The following is a 13,580-nucleotide window of genomic DNA, read 5'->3' as shown; positions in this document are numbered from 1 at the left end:
CATCTTTGGAGTTGTGCCATGTGGTATGATCATAAGTAGATAATGCACTGAACATTTATTTGAGTGTTTCTCAGCTGTAGACCTACTGACTTTTTGGGTCGATGCTTCTCTGTTGTAAAGGGCTGTCCTGTGTGGAAAAGAGCTGTCCTGTGTGATGTAGTGCGTTCGGCAGCATCCCTGGCTTCTACCCGCTAGATCCCTCCCTTTTACAGTAGTGATCACCAAAATGCCTACAGATACTGTAGTGGCCTGCCCAGGAGGGGAGCGAGCCGCTGAGTCGACAGGATCAGGGAGAGCAAGTAACTAAGTAACTGAGGAGTAAGAACAAAGAAATTTGTATTAACTCCTATCAGCAGTTCCGCTTTCTCGCCAGAAGTAAGGGTCCGAGTGACAGACTGCCCCCCTCACCCTATATAAGCCATTACTCCCCACTGATTGGGGCCCAGAATTTGGAGACGGACTCCTCTGGGTCTGCGCGTGTGAAAATAAACTTCCACTCCGTACACCCGAAAGCGGCTGAGTTGTTTTCTGTAACAATACCAGGGGACAAAACTGTCCCCAGTAGGAACCACTGATTTTTAAGCTTTGAAAAGAAGCAAACCCCCGACACACACATACACACATACACATACACACACACACACACATTAATATAAACTTAGTTTTCCCTCCAGTTTTATTGAGAAATGATTGACATACTGTACTGTATATATTTAAGGTATACATAGCATAATGATGTGACTTATATATGTTGTGAATCGAGCTTAATTTCAACCGTTATCAGTTACTCCTGACTCATCGCACCTGCAGCATCTTGAATCCATCCCTACGGTTGCACTTACGTGGTTCACTACTATTTTAAAACACCTGGCTGCGTCTCCTCCCCTCTGGGAATGCTTTGAGGACAAGGATAATCTTTCGCCCAGTATGGAGGGAGGTGAGGGTCCATTAGTTGAATGACCTTTGTGAAGGTTAAACACAAGAGATGTCCTCAACGTATAAGTGTTTCTCTGTAATATATTTCTTTTTAAGAATATGGAATATCTGTTTTTGATTCACCATTCTTTCAGTCACCTTAGATATTTCAATTAAAGTAAAAAAACAGTGCCATACCTTCCAGAGGCTTGGTGATTCCGCTTTAGGGTAGATGTGCCATTTCATACTCTGCATTTCATTCCTCCTACTTTCAACCAGAAGACGTCTGCAGATTAAGTAACAGAACTCTATGCAAAGAACAGTTAAGTCATGGAGTTCTGGAGTCCTCTAGGAGCTTTGTTGAAATCAGCCTAGGCCTGGTCAGGATACTGAACGCCCCACCAAGGGCCCTCTCCACCTGATGGTTATTAATATTAACCAAGCACGTGGAGTTCTCTGGGCCGCCCTTTGGACAATGAGTTTGCAGACTGTGCTATCGTCTGGGCCCGATATCTTTTCCAAGGAACTTAACTCTACCTCTCTGGCCAGCACAGAAAAACAGTGCAACCCTCCCAGCCCTTCGCCAGCCCCTGGCTTCCTTCTACTCTCTTTTTGGTCCTATCCCGTTACAGAAATTCTGATTTTTCCTGGAGAGGTAGAGGGAAGTCGGGTACCGAGAACGGAGTTCTATTATCCTCTTATTTGTTCTGGTGGGACACCGGAGAGGAAATCACAGTCTGTAACTGGCTCTCCAGGGAGAGGTCAAAAGCAGCCTGAAAACCTCAGCACCGGGTTTGGCTCCAGGTTTGATTGACAAGGACCGGCAGAGGGAAACCGCGGAGGCGGGGCGGGGGGCCGAGGGAAAGCGGAGACAAAGAGGTTTCGGCTTCCATCGAGGACAGTGCAGGGCCCTCTGGGGTACCTGGCCTTGGCGCTCTGCGCAGGCATTTGGTGAGGTCGCTTTGCGGGCCGGAGGATCGGTGGAGCGGGCCGGGAGGGCAGCTGGGTCCCCCCGGCCGGGAAGCGGGGCCGGGAGCGGGCCGGGTGGGTGCTGCGTCGCCGTCACGTGGCCGCCGCTGCCCGTTTGGGGCTGTTCTTCCGGGTTGGAGACTCAGCGGCGCGGGGCGCGAGCCCGGGTCGGCCAGCGCGGCGTCCCCTCGCGGTCCCCTGAGCACCGCCCGCGACGGCCAGGCCTCCCCGCGGAGGTGAGCAGGGCGGCGCGGGTGCGCGCCTAGGGCGCAGCTTGGGGAGCGCAGTTGGAGAAGGCGCGCAGGGCTCTCCGCGCGACTGTCCGGGCCCCCAGGGACGGAGACCTGTCAAGGAGAAGGGGGCGGGGTCGGCAGGGACCCGGCGCCAGCCCGCGGGACTCTCCGGTCAGGAGTAGAACGGTGCTTGATGAGCGCCCTTTCTGGTCTCTTGTTGCCGGCGGGAGGTGGATTCTGAAACTGGGTCTCTGCAGAGAGCAGGGGACAGGGCGGCAGCTGTGCAGGTACAGGTCTTGGGACACCATGGGGAGGCCGGAGTTGCACGGGATCATTTCGGCCAGCCAGATGGGAGACGGGCGGGAGGTCACAGAGGACTTTTGGTAGGGGCGCAGTAAGAGGGGTGGCAGCTGGATGCCCCGAAATTTCTCTTGCACCTTAATGGGATTCGGAGTGGGTGACTGGCTGGAGACATAGGTGTCCAGAGGAAATAGTGAGTGTATGTCAGGGAGGGCTAATGGTGGTTTGGGCAAACCTCTAGGCGGCTATGAGCGGGGCTGGGCTGGAGGGAGGAAGAGGCAGCGGGGGGCAGGCGGGGGATTTGAACTTTGGGGGCGGAATGACATTGTGCAGCCTCCGCCAATGGGCTTTGGGGGAAGGTTATAAATAGCGGTCCCAGGCAGATGCCAACTGATGGCAGTTTAGTTGCCTAGCAAGGGGCGGTACTGGTGGGTTTGGGCAAGGTCACGCCGCCTGCTAGCCCGAACTTCTGCAGGGTATTTCGTCCTTGGTTGGTTTGTCCGCTGCAAAGGCAGGACTTGTTTACGGGTGTAGGCGTCCTTTATTCGCCCCATGATGCTGGGCAGTCCTTAAGTGATCTGTTTTGAGGAGTCTTGTAAGGACAGGCTCCATTCCGGCAGGTGGGGTTTGCGTGGCTACTTTTATTTGAAATACGCCCCTCTTCTCCATCGCGCCCCTGTAACGTGCAAATCTCCAAATCTCGGCTGCTTTTTAAAAAAAACTGAATGGACAGTTTAGAATTACTTTCTTATCATCAAGCATGCCCAGGCGGCTTGCTTTTGCTAATGGGAATAATTTTCCACAAGGCTACACAGCATTTTATTTTCAAACGAAATTTCCTGAAACTCCTTTGAGACTGCGTTCCACGGATCCCCACTGCTTCCCCACACTGAGACTGCTTCAGGGTCCGAGCCCTAGTTACTCACGCACTGACTGGGTCAGAAAGTACTTGTTGACTTCCTCTGTTTTGTGCAAAGCACTGGGCCAGAGGTAGTACCAGAGTGAGTAACACTAGTTCACAACAATCCTATAAGGTAGGTGCTATTACTATTATTTCCATTTTAAAGGTGAGGAAGTTGGGTATAGAGAAGTTAAGTGCCTAAGTTGACAAGGCCCCACATCCGGCATACCGTGTGTGGAGTGGGGGCTTCCAGTCCACAGTGCACCTTCTCAGCCTCTCAGGGCACCTCTCTCTCAGGTGCTTGTCCTCAAGGCATTTAGTATCAGTGAGGGAAGATAGTTACCCAAACAGCTTACATTCAAGGGGGCCCTGTGAATACCACACGAACCCCCACCTTTTATTTCAGTTTTGAGTTGTGAAGTTTCCCCTGTTGCTGGAAAGCTGTAGAAGCACACGGGTAATAAAACAGCAGAGAGCTTGACGAGAAGAGAGGGGGCAATGTGACAATTACTGTCTTTGGATAGTTATGGGATGGGATACTCTCTTTGGTAACAAGTACCAGCCTGTGGGAATGTGGCTCAAATATGTGTTCTCTGAATGTTTTTCAGGGTCGTTTGTATTCGATTTAGGCTTAGGGCTGCTCTCGACAATAAGCTTCTCTTGATCACCGACTTTGCTGTATGTTCATAACTTGAAGCTGGTGGAATTTTGGGGAGAAATTGACCTCTGAAGGCTCTGGCCCTGTTGACCTCTGGTGCCAGGAACCTGCTCAGCATCAAACTACCATTTTCCAAATAGGCAAGAGAACCTTTCCAGACTCCAGGCCATGCAGCAGGGCTTCAGCTTTAAAGCATTGCAGAATCTCATCTACCATATTTTGCTGTGTATAATGTGCATTTTTTTTTGCTTAAATTTTTGAGAGAAAAATAAGGGTGCATATTATACATGGGTAGTACCTGAAGTACCTTGTATCTGTTCCTGTGTTTTGTAATTATTTGTTACCGAAAATTTTTTGCACTGTAATACGTTAAAAAAATAAATGCTAAAATTCCTTCATAATACAAAAAAAAGTATCTAAATATAAGTAAGTGAATAACTTAATTAAAAATGAAAATGAAAGATTTTTTTTCCCCCTGAGAGTTTGGGCCAAAAATGTGGGCGTGCATCACAGGTAGGGATGCCTTAGACACGGCAAAATATGGCGATCACAAGATTTCCAGACCCGAATGCGTCAGCCTTCCTAGGCTCTTTTCGTGGAGGAGCAGATCGAGGCACATGCTCAGGTCAGAGCGTGTGAGTGGCAGACAGACAGTGTCTGGGCTCCAGTAGGACTAGCTCTGTTTCTTTGCTGACGAGGTCTGGGCAAGCCTTGTCAAGCCCAAGAAAACCGCGTTGTTGGGGAGCTGGGGTGAGTGGGAGGGTTAGGGGAGGACCAGGTCATTGACAATGCTAGGACACAGTCTCCCTCTGTATCTCCCTTGGGTCTTAGCATAGATTCAGGGACTGTTTGGAATGAGTGGCTGACTATTGAACTTACTTGCTGTCCATCCTCAGCCATGATAACCCTAGAAGTGACCTACGAATGAATGAGGAGGGTATTATGGGACTCAGGAATGCTTTAGGACTGAAAGGAAATGATGTATGTGGAAACACTCTGAAAATATTAAACCTTCCATTCAAATACAAAGAATTATTTGTATATATTTCTGTTTGCACGCCTGAACACATCTCGCATGCTCCCTCTGCCATAGCTTTTGTTCCTATTGCCGTCTCCATCTCCAACGCTTTTTCCTTCCTTTCTGAGCTCTGTAGGAGGATATTATCTCATCTGGTCTCTCCGAGAACTTTGGACTTGCCTTACTCTGCTTTGTGGCATTGTTGCTTGTTGACTCTTCTTATCTCCAAGCTTGTGACCTGACCACTTTGAGTCTTCAGATGTTCTCGGTGGCAGTGGCTCGGAAACCCAGCCCTGAGTGCAGAGTTGTTGAATTAAAGACTTCTTAAGGGTCAGGTTTGGACCGAGGATTGCCATTCTCAGTGTTTCTTTCTGGTATTTGCAAGAAGTTTGCTTTAGGAAGTTGTGGTAGCAGTTCTGAAATTAAAAAGGAGCTAGACCCTTCTTCCTTGGGAGGCTGGGGAAATGTGTATGGAGTGACCTGTGGTTGGGTGCTGGGTGCCTCAGGGGCCCACATGGTGGAATGGAGTGTGAGGCACAGTTGGCAGCGTCAGCGGAGCACGACTGACAGAGTTTCAGGTCCTCTGCTTTGTCCCAATTCGGAAGCAAAAGAAAGAAGGATGGGGAACTTTGGGAATCCTGGGGGTGGAGGGGGGGCCTTCCATGAACCCCTGGGAATCTGCTATGGAGAGCAGGGAAGGTGGCCACTGAGGCCTAGGTCAGTAACAGCAAAGGTCAATGACGCTGCACCCAGCCTAGTTCGAGCTGGCGAGAAGTGGCCGCTTGTGAGCACCACAGGCAGAGGACACCCCGAGTCACACCCCGATCTGCAAGCCCAAGCTGGAATTTTCCCCTCTTTTTTAAAATTGGAGTCATATCCCACACGAGTTTAATTTTCTTGCGAGGTGTACTTGTTGAACCTGCGTCTTCATTCAGTCTCAGTTTGAGGATTTTCACAGGATGAGCAAGCAGCCGGCTACACGGAACGGGAAGCTGTGTTTCTGTACAACGTGGTGCTTCAGTCAGTTTAAGGGAAACTAAGGGTAACTTGCATTACATGCAATTTTTGCTGGACGTGCAGACTTAGAAATAACTTTCGTGGAAGACGAGACTGGCTCTATAGCATTTTTATTTTTACTTTCCAGCTACATTAAGAATCAACTAGAGTCATGTGACTAGGCTCGGAACGGAATATGAGTTATAATTACAATTTAAGTGGGGAAGTGGATTGCATGTTCTAAATACCTGAACTGGAAACAAACTTCTGTGAGTAAAAGACTCGGCAAAGAAATTCATCGTAGGTTTCCACGTATAACTTATTCCCAGCTCTTTGGAGAAGTATGTTTCTATGTTTTTGATGTTCAAAAGAAAGTATATTTTTTCGGCACATAAATATTTTATCCTCTTTCCTCTTAGTGATTTACCTTCAAGAAAATTGGGGATTCGGAAGGTCGGGAGCTCGTATGAACATGGCGAACCTGCTGAAAACAGTGGTCACTGGCTGTTCGTGTCCTTTACTTAGCGGTTTTGGGTCCTGTAAGGTTCTACCTGGGAAGAAGGAGTTTTTACGAACATTTCATACTCATCAGGCGCTGTGGAATAAATCCCCTGTAAATCAAGGTAAGGTCTCACTTCAATGTACATGGAACGAGCCTTTGAGTGGTGGGAGCGAACCGTCTCCTAATGGCTGAGAAAAGGAAATTCCATGTGTTACAGCCCGGTGCTCGCGAGTGATCATTCTGAGTACTTTCTTATATTTTCCACGTACAGAAGTTCCAGATTGTCAGTGCTAATGGAGAAGGGAAGTTGATAGAATAAGAAAAAGGGCCAGCCAGTAGAGTCGAACCCTGGGAGTTAGCGTCCATGGTGACCCCTTCTCCTGGCAGCCCCTTCCCTGCCATGAATGGCTCACCTGCACCCAGGACGGAGGGACGGAGCGCGCGAATTCTTCTGCAGCCGCGTCTCTCCGTTCAGCAGGTGGCAGCTTCGTCTCAGGTGCTCGGGCCCTAACCCTCGGACTTCTGCCCTAGATGCTCCCTGTAGGTGCTCCCAGCTGTCCCTGGTCTCGAGAGCCTGTCCCCTTCTCACCGTCTGCACTGTTACCATTCCGGGCCCAGCCCCCGTCACCTGTCACCTCGACTCCTGTGCTACTTTTCTGAAGGATCTCTGGGCTCTCTACCTCTGTCCCCCCCACAGTCTGTTCTCTGTGTGACAGTGACGTTCATCTTCTGCTCAGAAATTGTCACTGGCTTCCCAGCTCAGGCAGGGTAGCACCTGGAGCCTTCCGGTGGGTGGTCTACAAGGCTAGAACTGCCGCACCTCCCCCGCCTTCTGTTCTGGGGTGCAGGCCAGAAGGAGGAAAGGCTAAAGGGGGCCCTTCTCAGCACGGTCAGACAGATCCCTGTGAGCGTGTCACCCAGAGACCACGCCGGCACTCTGGTCTGCCTCTCACTGGCCAGACCTCAGACGGTGGCCAGTTGTAGTGGTCAGGGACATGTGGACATCTCGTCTTCTTTCCAGATGGCAACATTCTCATCTAAAAGTGACATTTGGTTCATAAGGTGGGGGGACAGGATGGATACCTGGGGGCCCTTTTAAATTTAGGTTCACAGGCTGCTTGTTGTACATTAAGGACCCTAAGTTCCTGGGCCTGGGAATTCTCCTGTCTGCCTGTAATAGATGCCACAGCCGCTCGTTTTCATGTGCCGAGTCACCCTGCTCAGGACACCTGCGCCCGGGGGTCCTGAGTGTTATCTTCAGATATTCAAACAAGTTTTCTAGAAAGCCGTATTATCCAGTGGGGTGAAATTGTGTATAAAATTAACTAACTGCCTTGAGGACAGGACGGTTGTCCTTGTGAGTCATGTGTGGCCATCAAGACCTCTGTATTATGTATGAGACTTTATTTTTGTTCAGGCTCTGACTCTGGACTATTTCCTAGGTAATTACTTTTTAATCTTTAAAAGATGAGCATTCTATTTTTTCCTTAATAAAACCACAATTTCATTATCACATGGAAAAGCATGAAAAGTAATTCCAGTGTTTATATTTTCTCAGTCTTTTCTTTTTTTTTCTTTTCTTTTCTTTTCTTTTCTTTTCTTTTCTTTCCTTTCCTTTTCTTTTCTTTTCTTTTTCTCCTTTTCTTTCCTTTTCTTTCCTTTTCTTTCCTTTCCTTTCCTTTCCTTTCCTTTCCTTTCCTTTCCTTTCCTTTCCTTTCCTTTCCTTTCCTTTCCTTTCCTTTCCTTTCCTTTCCTTTCCTTTCCTTTCCTTTCCTTTCCTTTCCTTTCCTTTCCTTTCCTTTCCTTTCCTTTCCTTTCCTTTCCTTTCCTTTCCTTTCCATCTTTTTCTTTCTTTCTCTCCTTCTCTCCCTTCCTCCCTTGCACAGTTGTTTTGTCCAAGTACTAAGCCAAACGAGGTCTACATATTGTATTGGCTTGCTATGTCGTTAGGTCCCATTTGATTTATATGTTCCCCTCCTCTTTTTTCCTTTTATTTCTTGAAGACTTCACTTGTCACCCTACAGAACTTCTCACGTTCCAGGTTTGCCTGGCTGTATTCCCTTGGCGTGGTTCACCCACTTTCCCTGGGCCTTGTGTTTTCTGCAACATTCAGCCAGATCTGAAGGCTGGATCAGAGTTGGGGTTGGCTTTTCTGCGAGGATGCTTCCTGGGTGACACTGTGCACTATCCTCTGGGTCGTGTCAGGAAGGCCAGTCTGTGAGTTTAGACGTCAGTGCGATCCATCCATTATGGAGCCCCACCAGTTTTTCCCTCAAAGGCTATCACAGCCGTTTGATTGATGATTACTCACTAGATCCTTGGTTTCATCGGGGTTTTCAATCGGTGATATTCCCTCATTCCTCCTTTGTTTATTAGGCAGGCTTTCTCTGTAGAGCACAACTTTCCCTCTGCTGTTCAGCCACCTTGCGATTGCAGTGGGAAGGTGGGGTAGGTGTTGATTCTTTCCCGTTACTACTGGTTTTGGTGGCAAAACCTTATGTGAGTATTCTCGCTGTAACAAATGATCACAATCCAACTGGCTTCCTTCAGCCCAAGTTTATTGTCTTACACTTCTGGAAGCTGAGTCTGAAATGGCTCTCACTGGACTTCAAGCAAGGTGTGGGCAGGGCTGTACTCCTTCCGGAGCCTCTTGTGGAGACCCCGGCTCCGTGACCCTGCCAGAGTCTGGAGACCGCCTGCGTTTCTTGGCTCATGGCCCCTTCCTCCATCTTCAAAGCCAGGAGCAGAGCATCTTCAAATTACTCTTCGACTGACTCTTCTGCCCCCTTTTTTCTCATTTAAAGACCCTTGTGATGACTTTGGGCACACCCAGGTAGTACAGGATAATCTCCCTATGTCAAGGTCATCTGATCAGCAAACTTAGTTCCACCTGCACTTCAACTCCCTTCTCCTTTGCCGTGTATTGCGACGTAGTCCCGGGTCCTGGGGATCAGGAGTGGGTCTCTTTGGGAGACTGTTGTCCTGCCTGTCACACACTCCTGCCTCCGAAGTTGACCGAGGAAGCTCTTGCAAAGTATTTATTTTATTTTATTTTTTTGAGTATCATCACGAACTCATGTATTTTCACATCCTTGGATGTATTTTATTTTTAAGTCGTTGTTTTCTCTCTTCTTCTGGAGATTTATTTATTTATTTTTAGAGAGAGGGGAAGGGAGGGAGGGACACATCGATGTGTGAGAGAAACATTGATCGGTTGCCTCTCACATAGCGCCACCTGAGGACCGGCCCGCAACCCGGTCATGTGCCCTGACTGGGAATCCAACTGGCAACCTTGCAGTTTGCAGACCGGTGCTCCATCCACTGAGCCACACCAGCCAGGGCCTTGGATGTATTTTACTGTGTTGCAATTAATTATTCTTTTCGATGCTCAAATTTTGTCATATCTGGCCATTTCAAGTTGTTTCCTAAATCCTTTTGATGTGATCTTGATTGTCTTTCTTTGATTGTATCTTCTTTGATGTATGGTATGTAGGGCCTAGATAATCGAGATCGTTACATCAGTGAACTCTAGGTGAGTATCTGTGATTTAATTTTGTACATTAGTCCGGAATATTTGCCGGCTTTTCACTATTTGCCTCTCCTTCAAGTAAAGTGTAAGGTGCAGTGTATATTTGCCTTGAGTTTCCTCTCCATTATCACTGCTTCAGTGCCGTGGAATCTACGGCTGTTCAAATGCAGATATTTCTAGGCTGACATAAGCTCTCTAAGGTCTCAGTAAGTTAGTTACTCTGTAGAGATCATTTGATTTGCTAGATTTCCTAAACTTCAGTAAGATTTATGTGGAAGCAAATCCTGTTCATTAAAAAAACCCTGCGTGTGCCCCTGTGGAATACAAGAACAGAAGAAACTATGTACTTGAGCTAAAGCTGGTCTGAGCCACGCGTGAGTGTGTTAACTCTGCATCACACGGAACCCTGCCCACTTATATGTAGTGACGAGGGTTTAGTGCAAGGGCTCCTGGGACGTGTGGGAGCCCAGGGAGCCCTTCGGCCGCTTCTCGGAGGAGTGGGATGTCCTTCTCAATTCCGTGGCTGTGACTTACCTTCTCTCCCTGCCTCTCCACTGCCGATATTTCTGTTCCCACTGCCTCGAGCCCACCCCCCTTTGCTGACCCCGCGGCTGTGCTCCCTGGTCGCCGCCACACTATTCGACTCCCTCTGCCTTTTCTGCGGGTCTCTCCTCAAACATCTCGACAGAGGACCTGATTGGGTGGGTGGTCACTGGCCAGCATAGGGTGGCCCCTGGCAAAGCTCCTGTATCTGTTACCTTGTCGGCTGCCAGTTTTATCATGTCTGGCCTGGAGACTATTACCTTTGGCCCAGCTGCTGGTCCCTGGGTCTAATGAGTCATGGCTGAGAATGTAAGGTCTCTGGATACATCACTTGGGAATCAACGAGGCATGACCTGTGGCCAAAATGCCAGGAGGGTAACTTTGGGTGTCCAGTATAGGCTTGGTCTTCAAAACAGCTAATTACTCGTCTGTCTTCCTTCAAAGTAAGAACAAGGAGACCATAAACCTGAGAGGGTTAATTTGAAGAGTGGGGTTAGCATGTTGAGTGGTCTCTCAACCCATTTTTTTTTCCGTAAGAATAAAATAAGCCATCACGTACCTTGAAGAGAGGCATTTGGTTAAATAAAATATTTAGAATTTTCAGGAGAGTGGGCATAAAAACTTCTTATCAATTGAAAGAAGGTCAAAGGACCATGATTCTGAATCAAGAACATTATTCTGAGCAGTCATTTGTCTGGACAGGGTATTTTGAAGAGATTGCTCATATCTATTTTATGAACTGTTATTGAAACTTTTTTTTTTTTTTACCAAATGTTCCTTCTTTCTTTCTTATTTTGGGCTTTGTAGGAATTCCATATAAGCAACTGACCGTGGGAGTCCCCAAGGAGATTTTCCAAAATGAGAAGCGAGTGGCCCTGTCCCCTGCCGGCGTCCAGGCCCTGGTCAAGCAGGGCTTCAATGTCGTTGTGGAGTCGGGGGCCGGTGAGGCGTCCAAGTTCTCAGACGATCACTACAGAGCAGCCGGCGCCCAGATCCAGGGGACCAAGGAAGTGCTGGCCTCTGATTTGGTGGTCAAAGTAATTATTTCTTTCCCCCTCTTTTTATGGCATGCTGACTTCTCAAAATCTTTCCACAGAAAGATGAACTGGTGTTGTATGTTGGTATAGCGTTTCATAGTTTCAAACGATGCCTTTTTCTCAAGGACATGGCTGCCTGTCAGGACTATTCTTCACGTTCAGGCCACGTGATCTGTTTAATTACGAGAAGAGAAAAAATGATTTTCCGCTTCACATTTGCCATGTGCAAGTTCTCTTTTGATTAGCTCAGGTTATTCGCACTCCACAGTTCGTATGTTTCCCCACAGGGATTTAACTGCTACTAAAATAGAAATTGTGGGACTCCTGTTGGGACTGAATGTACGGTGATCTTCTGAAGGAACAGTGATTTCACTGACGTCAGTGCTATTTTTAGAAAGGGCAGGGCTGTTCTGGGGAAAGCAGCACTGGCCTGAGTGGCGAGTAGCCTTACTTTATATTTACTTTAATAAAAGGTCTCAGTGTGTAGTAGAAATCTACAGGCTGGAGAAGTCGAGCAATAACTCTGAAGTAAAAAAATCATCTAGGGAAATGAAGAAAGACTGCATTTCTAATCTGGCATAGGTCCTGAGCGTTGAACATAAACTTGAATCCTAAGCCTTCTGCAGCCAAGGCAAACAGGGAAGTATAGAGTGTATGAGCGTGATTATCAGGTTAAAATGAACTCAGTTTTTTAGGAAAGATCAGCTTTTTTTTTTGTATTAGTTTCTCAGGAGTCAATCGGATAGGTTTTCTTGTTTGTTTGTTTTTTTAACATAAAGTCCACTGCATATCTTGATAGGGTTAAATTGTGGTTCTTCCAAAAGACACAAAACCATGTTTTTCCCCCTTAGAATATAAATAGTAAAATGTATGGCTGGGTGATAAATTGTAATTTAGCTAAAGCTTTGAAAGTGTTTAGGTGTGCAAACAGATACTTGGTGATATAACTTGGTCTAGAGTAAAAGAGCTTAGGAAAAATAGAAAGGTCAGTGTAACCCATTCTAATGTGTGCTTTAGGGACCAAAACTTTTTGAGATATCTTACCAAAGAGGTGTAGGAGGGCGCACATAAGTCTGGAAATGCTGTGTTCCTTTTAGAGTTTGCCGGTGAGCCAGTGTGTTCAAGGCACTGGAAAACCCTGTAATACAGGGACATTGTCCTCACCTTGATGAACCGCTTGAGCCTGGGCCTCTCTTTTGAGTCAAGGTTATTAGCTTTCTGAGGAACTAGTGACCTACAAATCACGTTCAAGGGAGCATTCTGTTGGCTTACCTCGCTCAGGTGTCAACAGTCTCCGCTGGGCATCCATCCATAGCGGCCAGTAGCGTCAGTTCAAAGTTGTCCTCTAATGTTTGTTAAAGGTGCATTATAGACCCTCACTGAGGAAAGGTAGACCTTGTCTGAGAGTCTTCATTAAACTTCAGAAACCAACTTCACAGGCAGGACCAGATCAACATCTGAACGGGAGGAGCAGATCGAGGTGTCTCGGAGGTAGATGCGGATGAAAGCATTGGCCCAGGGTTTGTGTTTGTTATTTCCTCTTAAAACCTAAGTCCCGGAGATGTCTTTTTTTTTTTCCCTATGCTTACTCGCCTAAAAACATTACTGTGAACTGGGAGCTAACCTTTCACTGAAGGTTGATTTTAATCTCGGATATGAAACACATTTTAAAGCCCTTTTAAAATGGAATTTGAAAATTGTGCCTTTAACCTGCCTGGCATAGCTCAGTGGATTGAGCACGGGCCTGTGAAGCAAAGGGTAGCTGGTTTGATTCCCAGCCAGGACACATGCCTGGGTTGCAGGCCAGGTCCCCAGTAGGGGACACATGAGAGGCAACCACACATTGATGTTTCTCTCCCACTCTTTCTCCTTCCCTTCTCCTCTTTCTAAAAATAAATAAAATATTTTTTTAAAAGTGCCTTGAAAATGTGGATATTTGGAACTTTCAAGTATGTGGAGTATTTGTTGACTGACTTGAT

The 13,580-nt window shown here is 47.3% G+C and overlaps 1 protein-coding gene across 6 annotated transcripts in view; it reads left to right on the top strand.

Annotated features, from left to right (window-relative positions):
* Positions 1-1,625: 1,625 nt before the first annotated feature.
* Positions 1,626-13,580, top strand: part of NNT (nicotinamide nucleotide transhydrogenase) — a 78,531-nt gene continuing 66,576 nt past the window's right edge. Inside the window, exons 1-4 of one of the 6 annotated variants that reach the window (XM_037164644.2) lie at positions 2,030-2,120; positions 6,139-6,259; positions 6,410-6,613; positions 11,372-11,601. In XM_037164644.2, the coding sequence (XP_037020539.2) occupies positions 6,457-6,613; positions 11,372-11,601 (387 nt within the window). In that variant the 5' untranslated portion in view covers positions 2,030-2,120; positions 6,139-6,259; positions 6,410-6,456. Of the gene's footprint in view, positions 1,720-1,787; positions 1,867-2,029; positions 2,121-2,299; positions 2,405-6,138; positions 6,260-6,409; positions 6,614-11,371; positions 11,602-13,580 lie in introns of those variants that run through there. The other 5 variants (XM_053657416.1, XM_037164672.2, XM_053657417.1 and 2 more) reach the window with 5 other exon arrangements.

Source organism: Artibeus jamaicensis, unplaced genomic scaffold (genome assembly GCF_021234435.1).
Source record: "Artibeus jamaicensis isolate MK-2021 breed Jamaican fruit bat unplaced genomic scaffold, CSHL_Jam_final scaffold_369, whole genome shotgun sequence".
Taxonomy (NCBI): Eukaryota; Metazoa; Chordata; class Mammalia; order Chiroptera; family Phyllostomidae; genus Artibeus; species Artibeus jamaicensis.
Note: the sequence above shows the minus strand (reverse complement) of the source record. Positions and strands in the feature narration are given on the sequence as shown.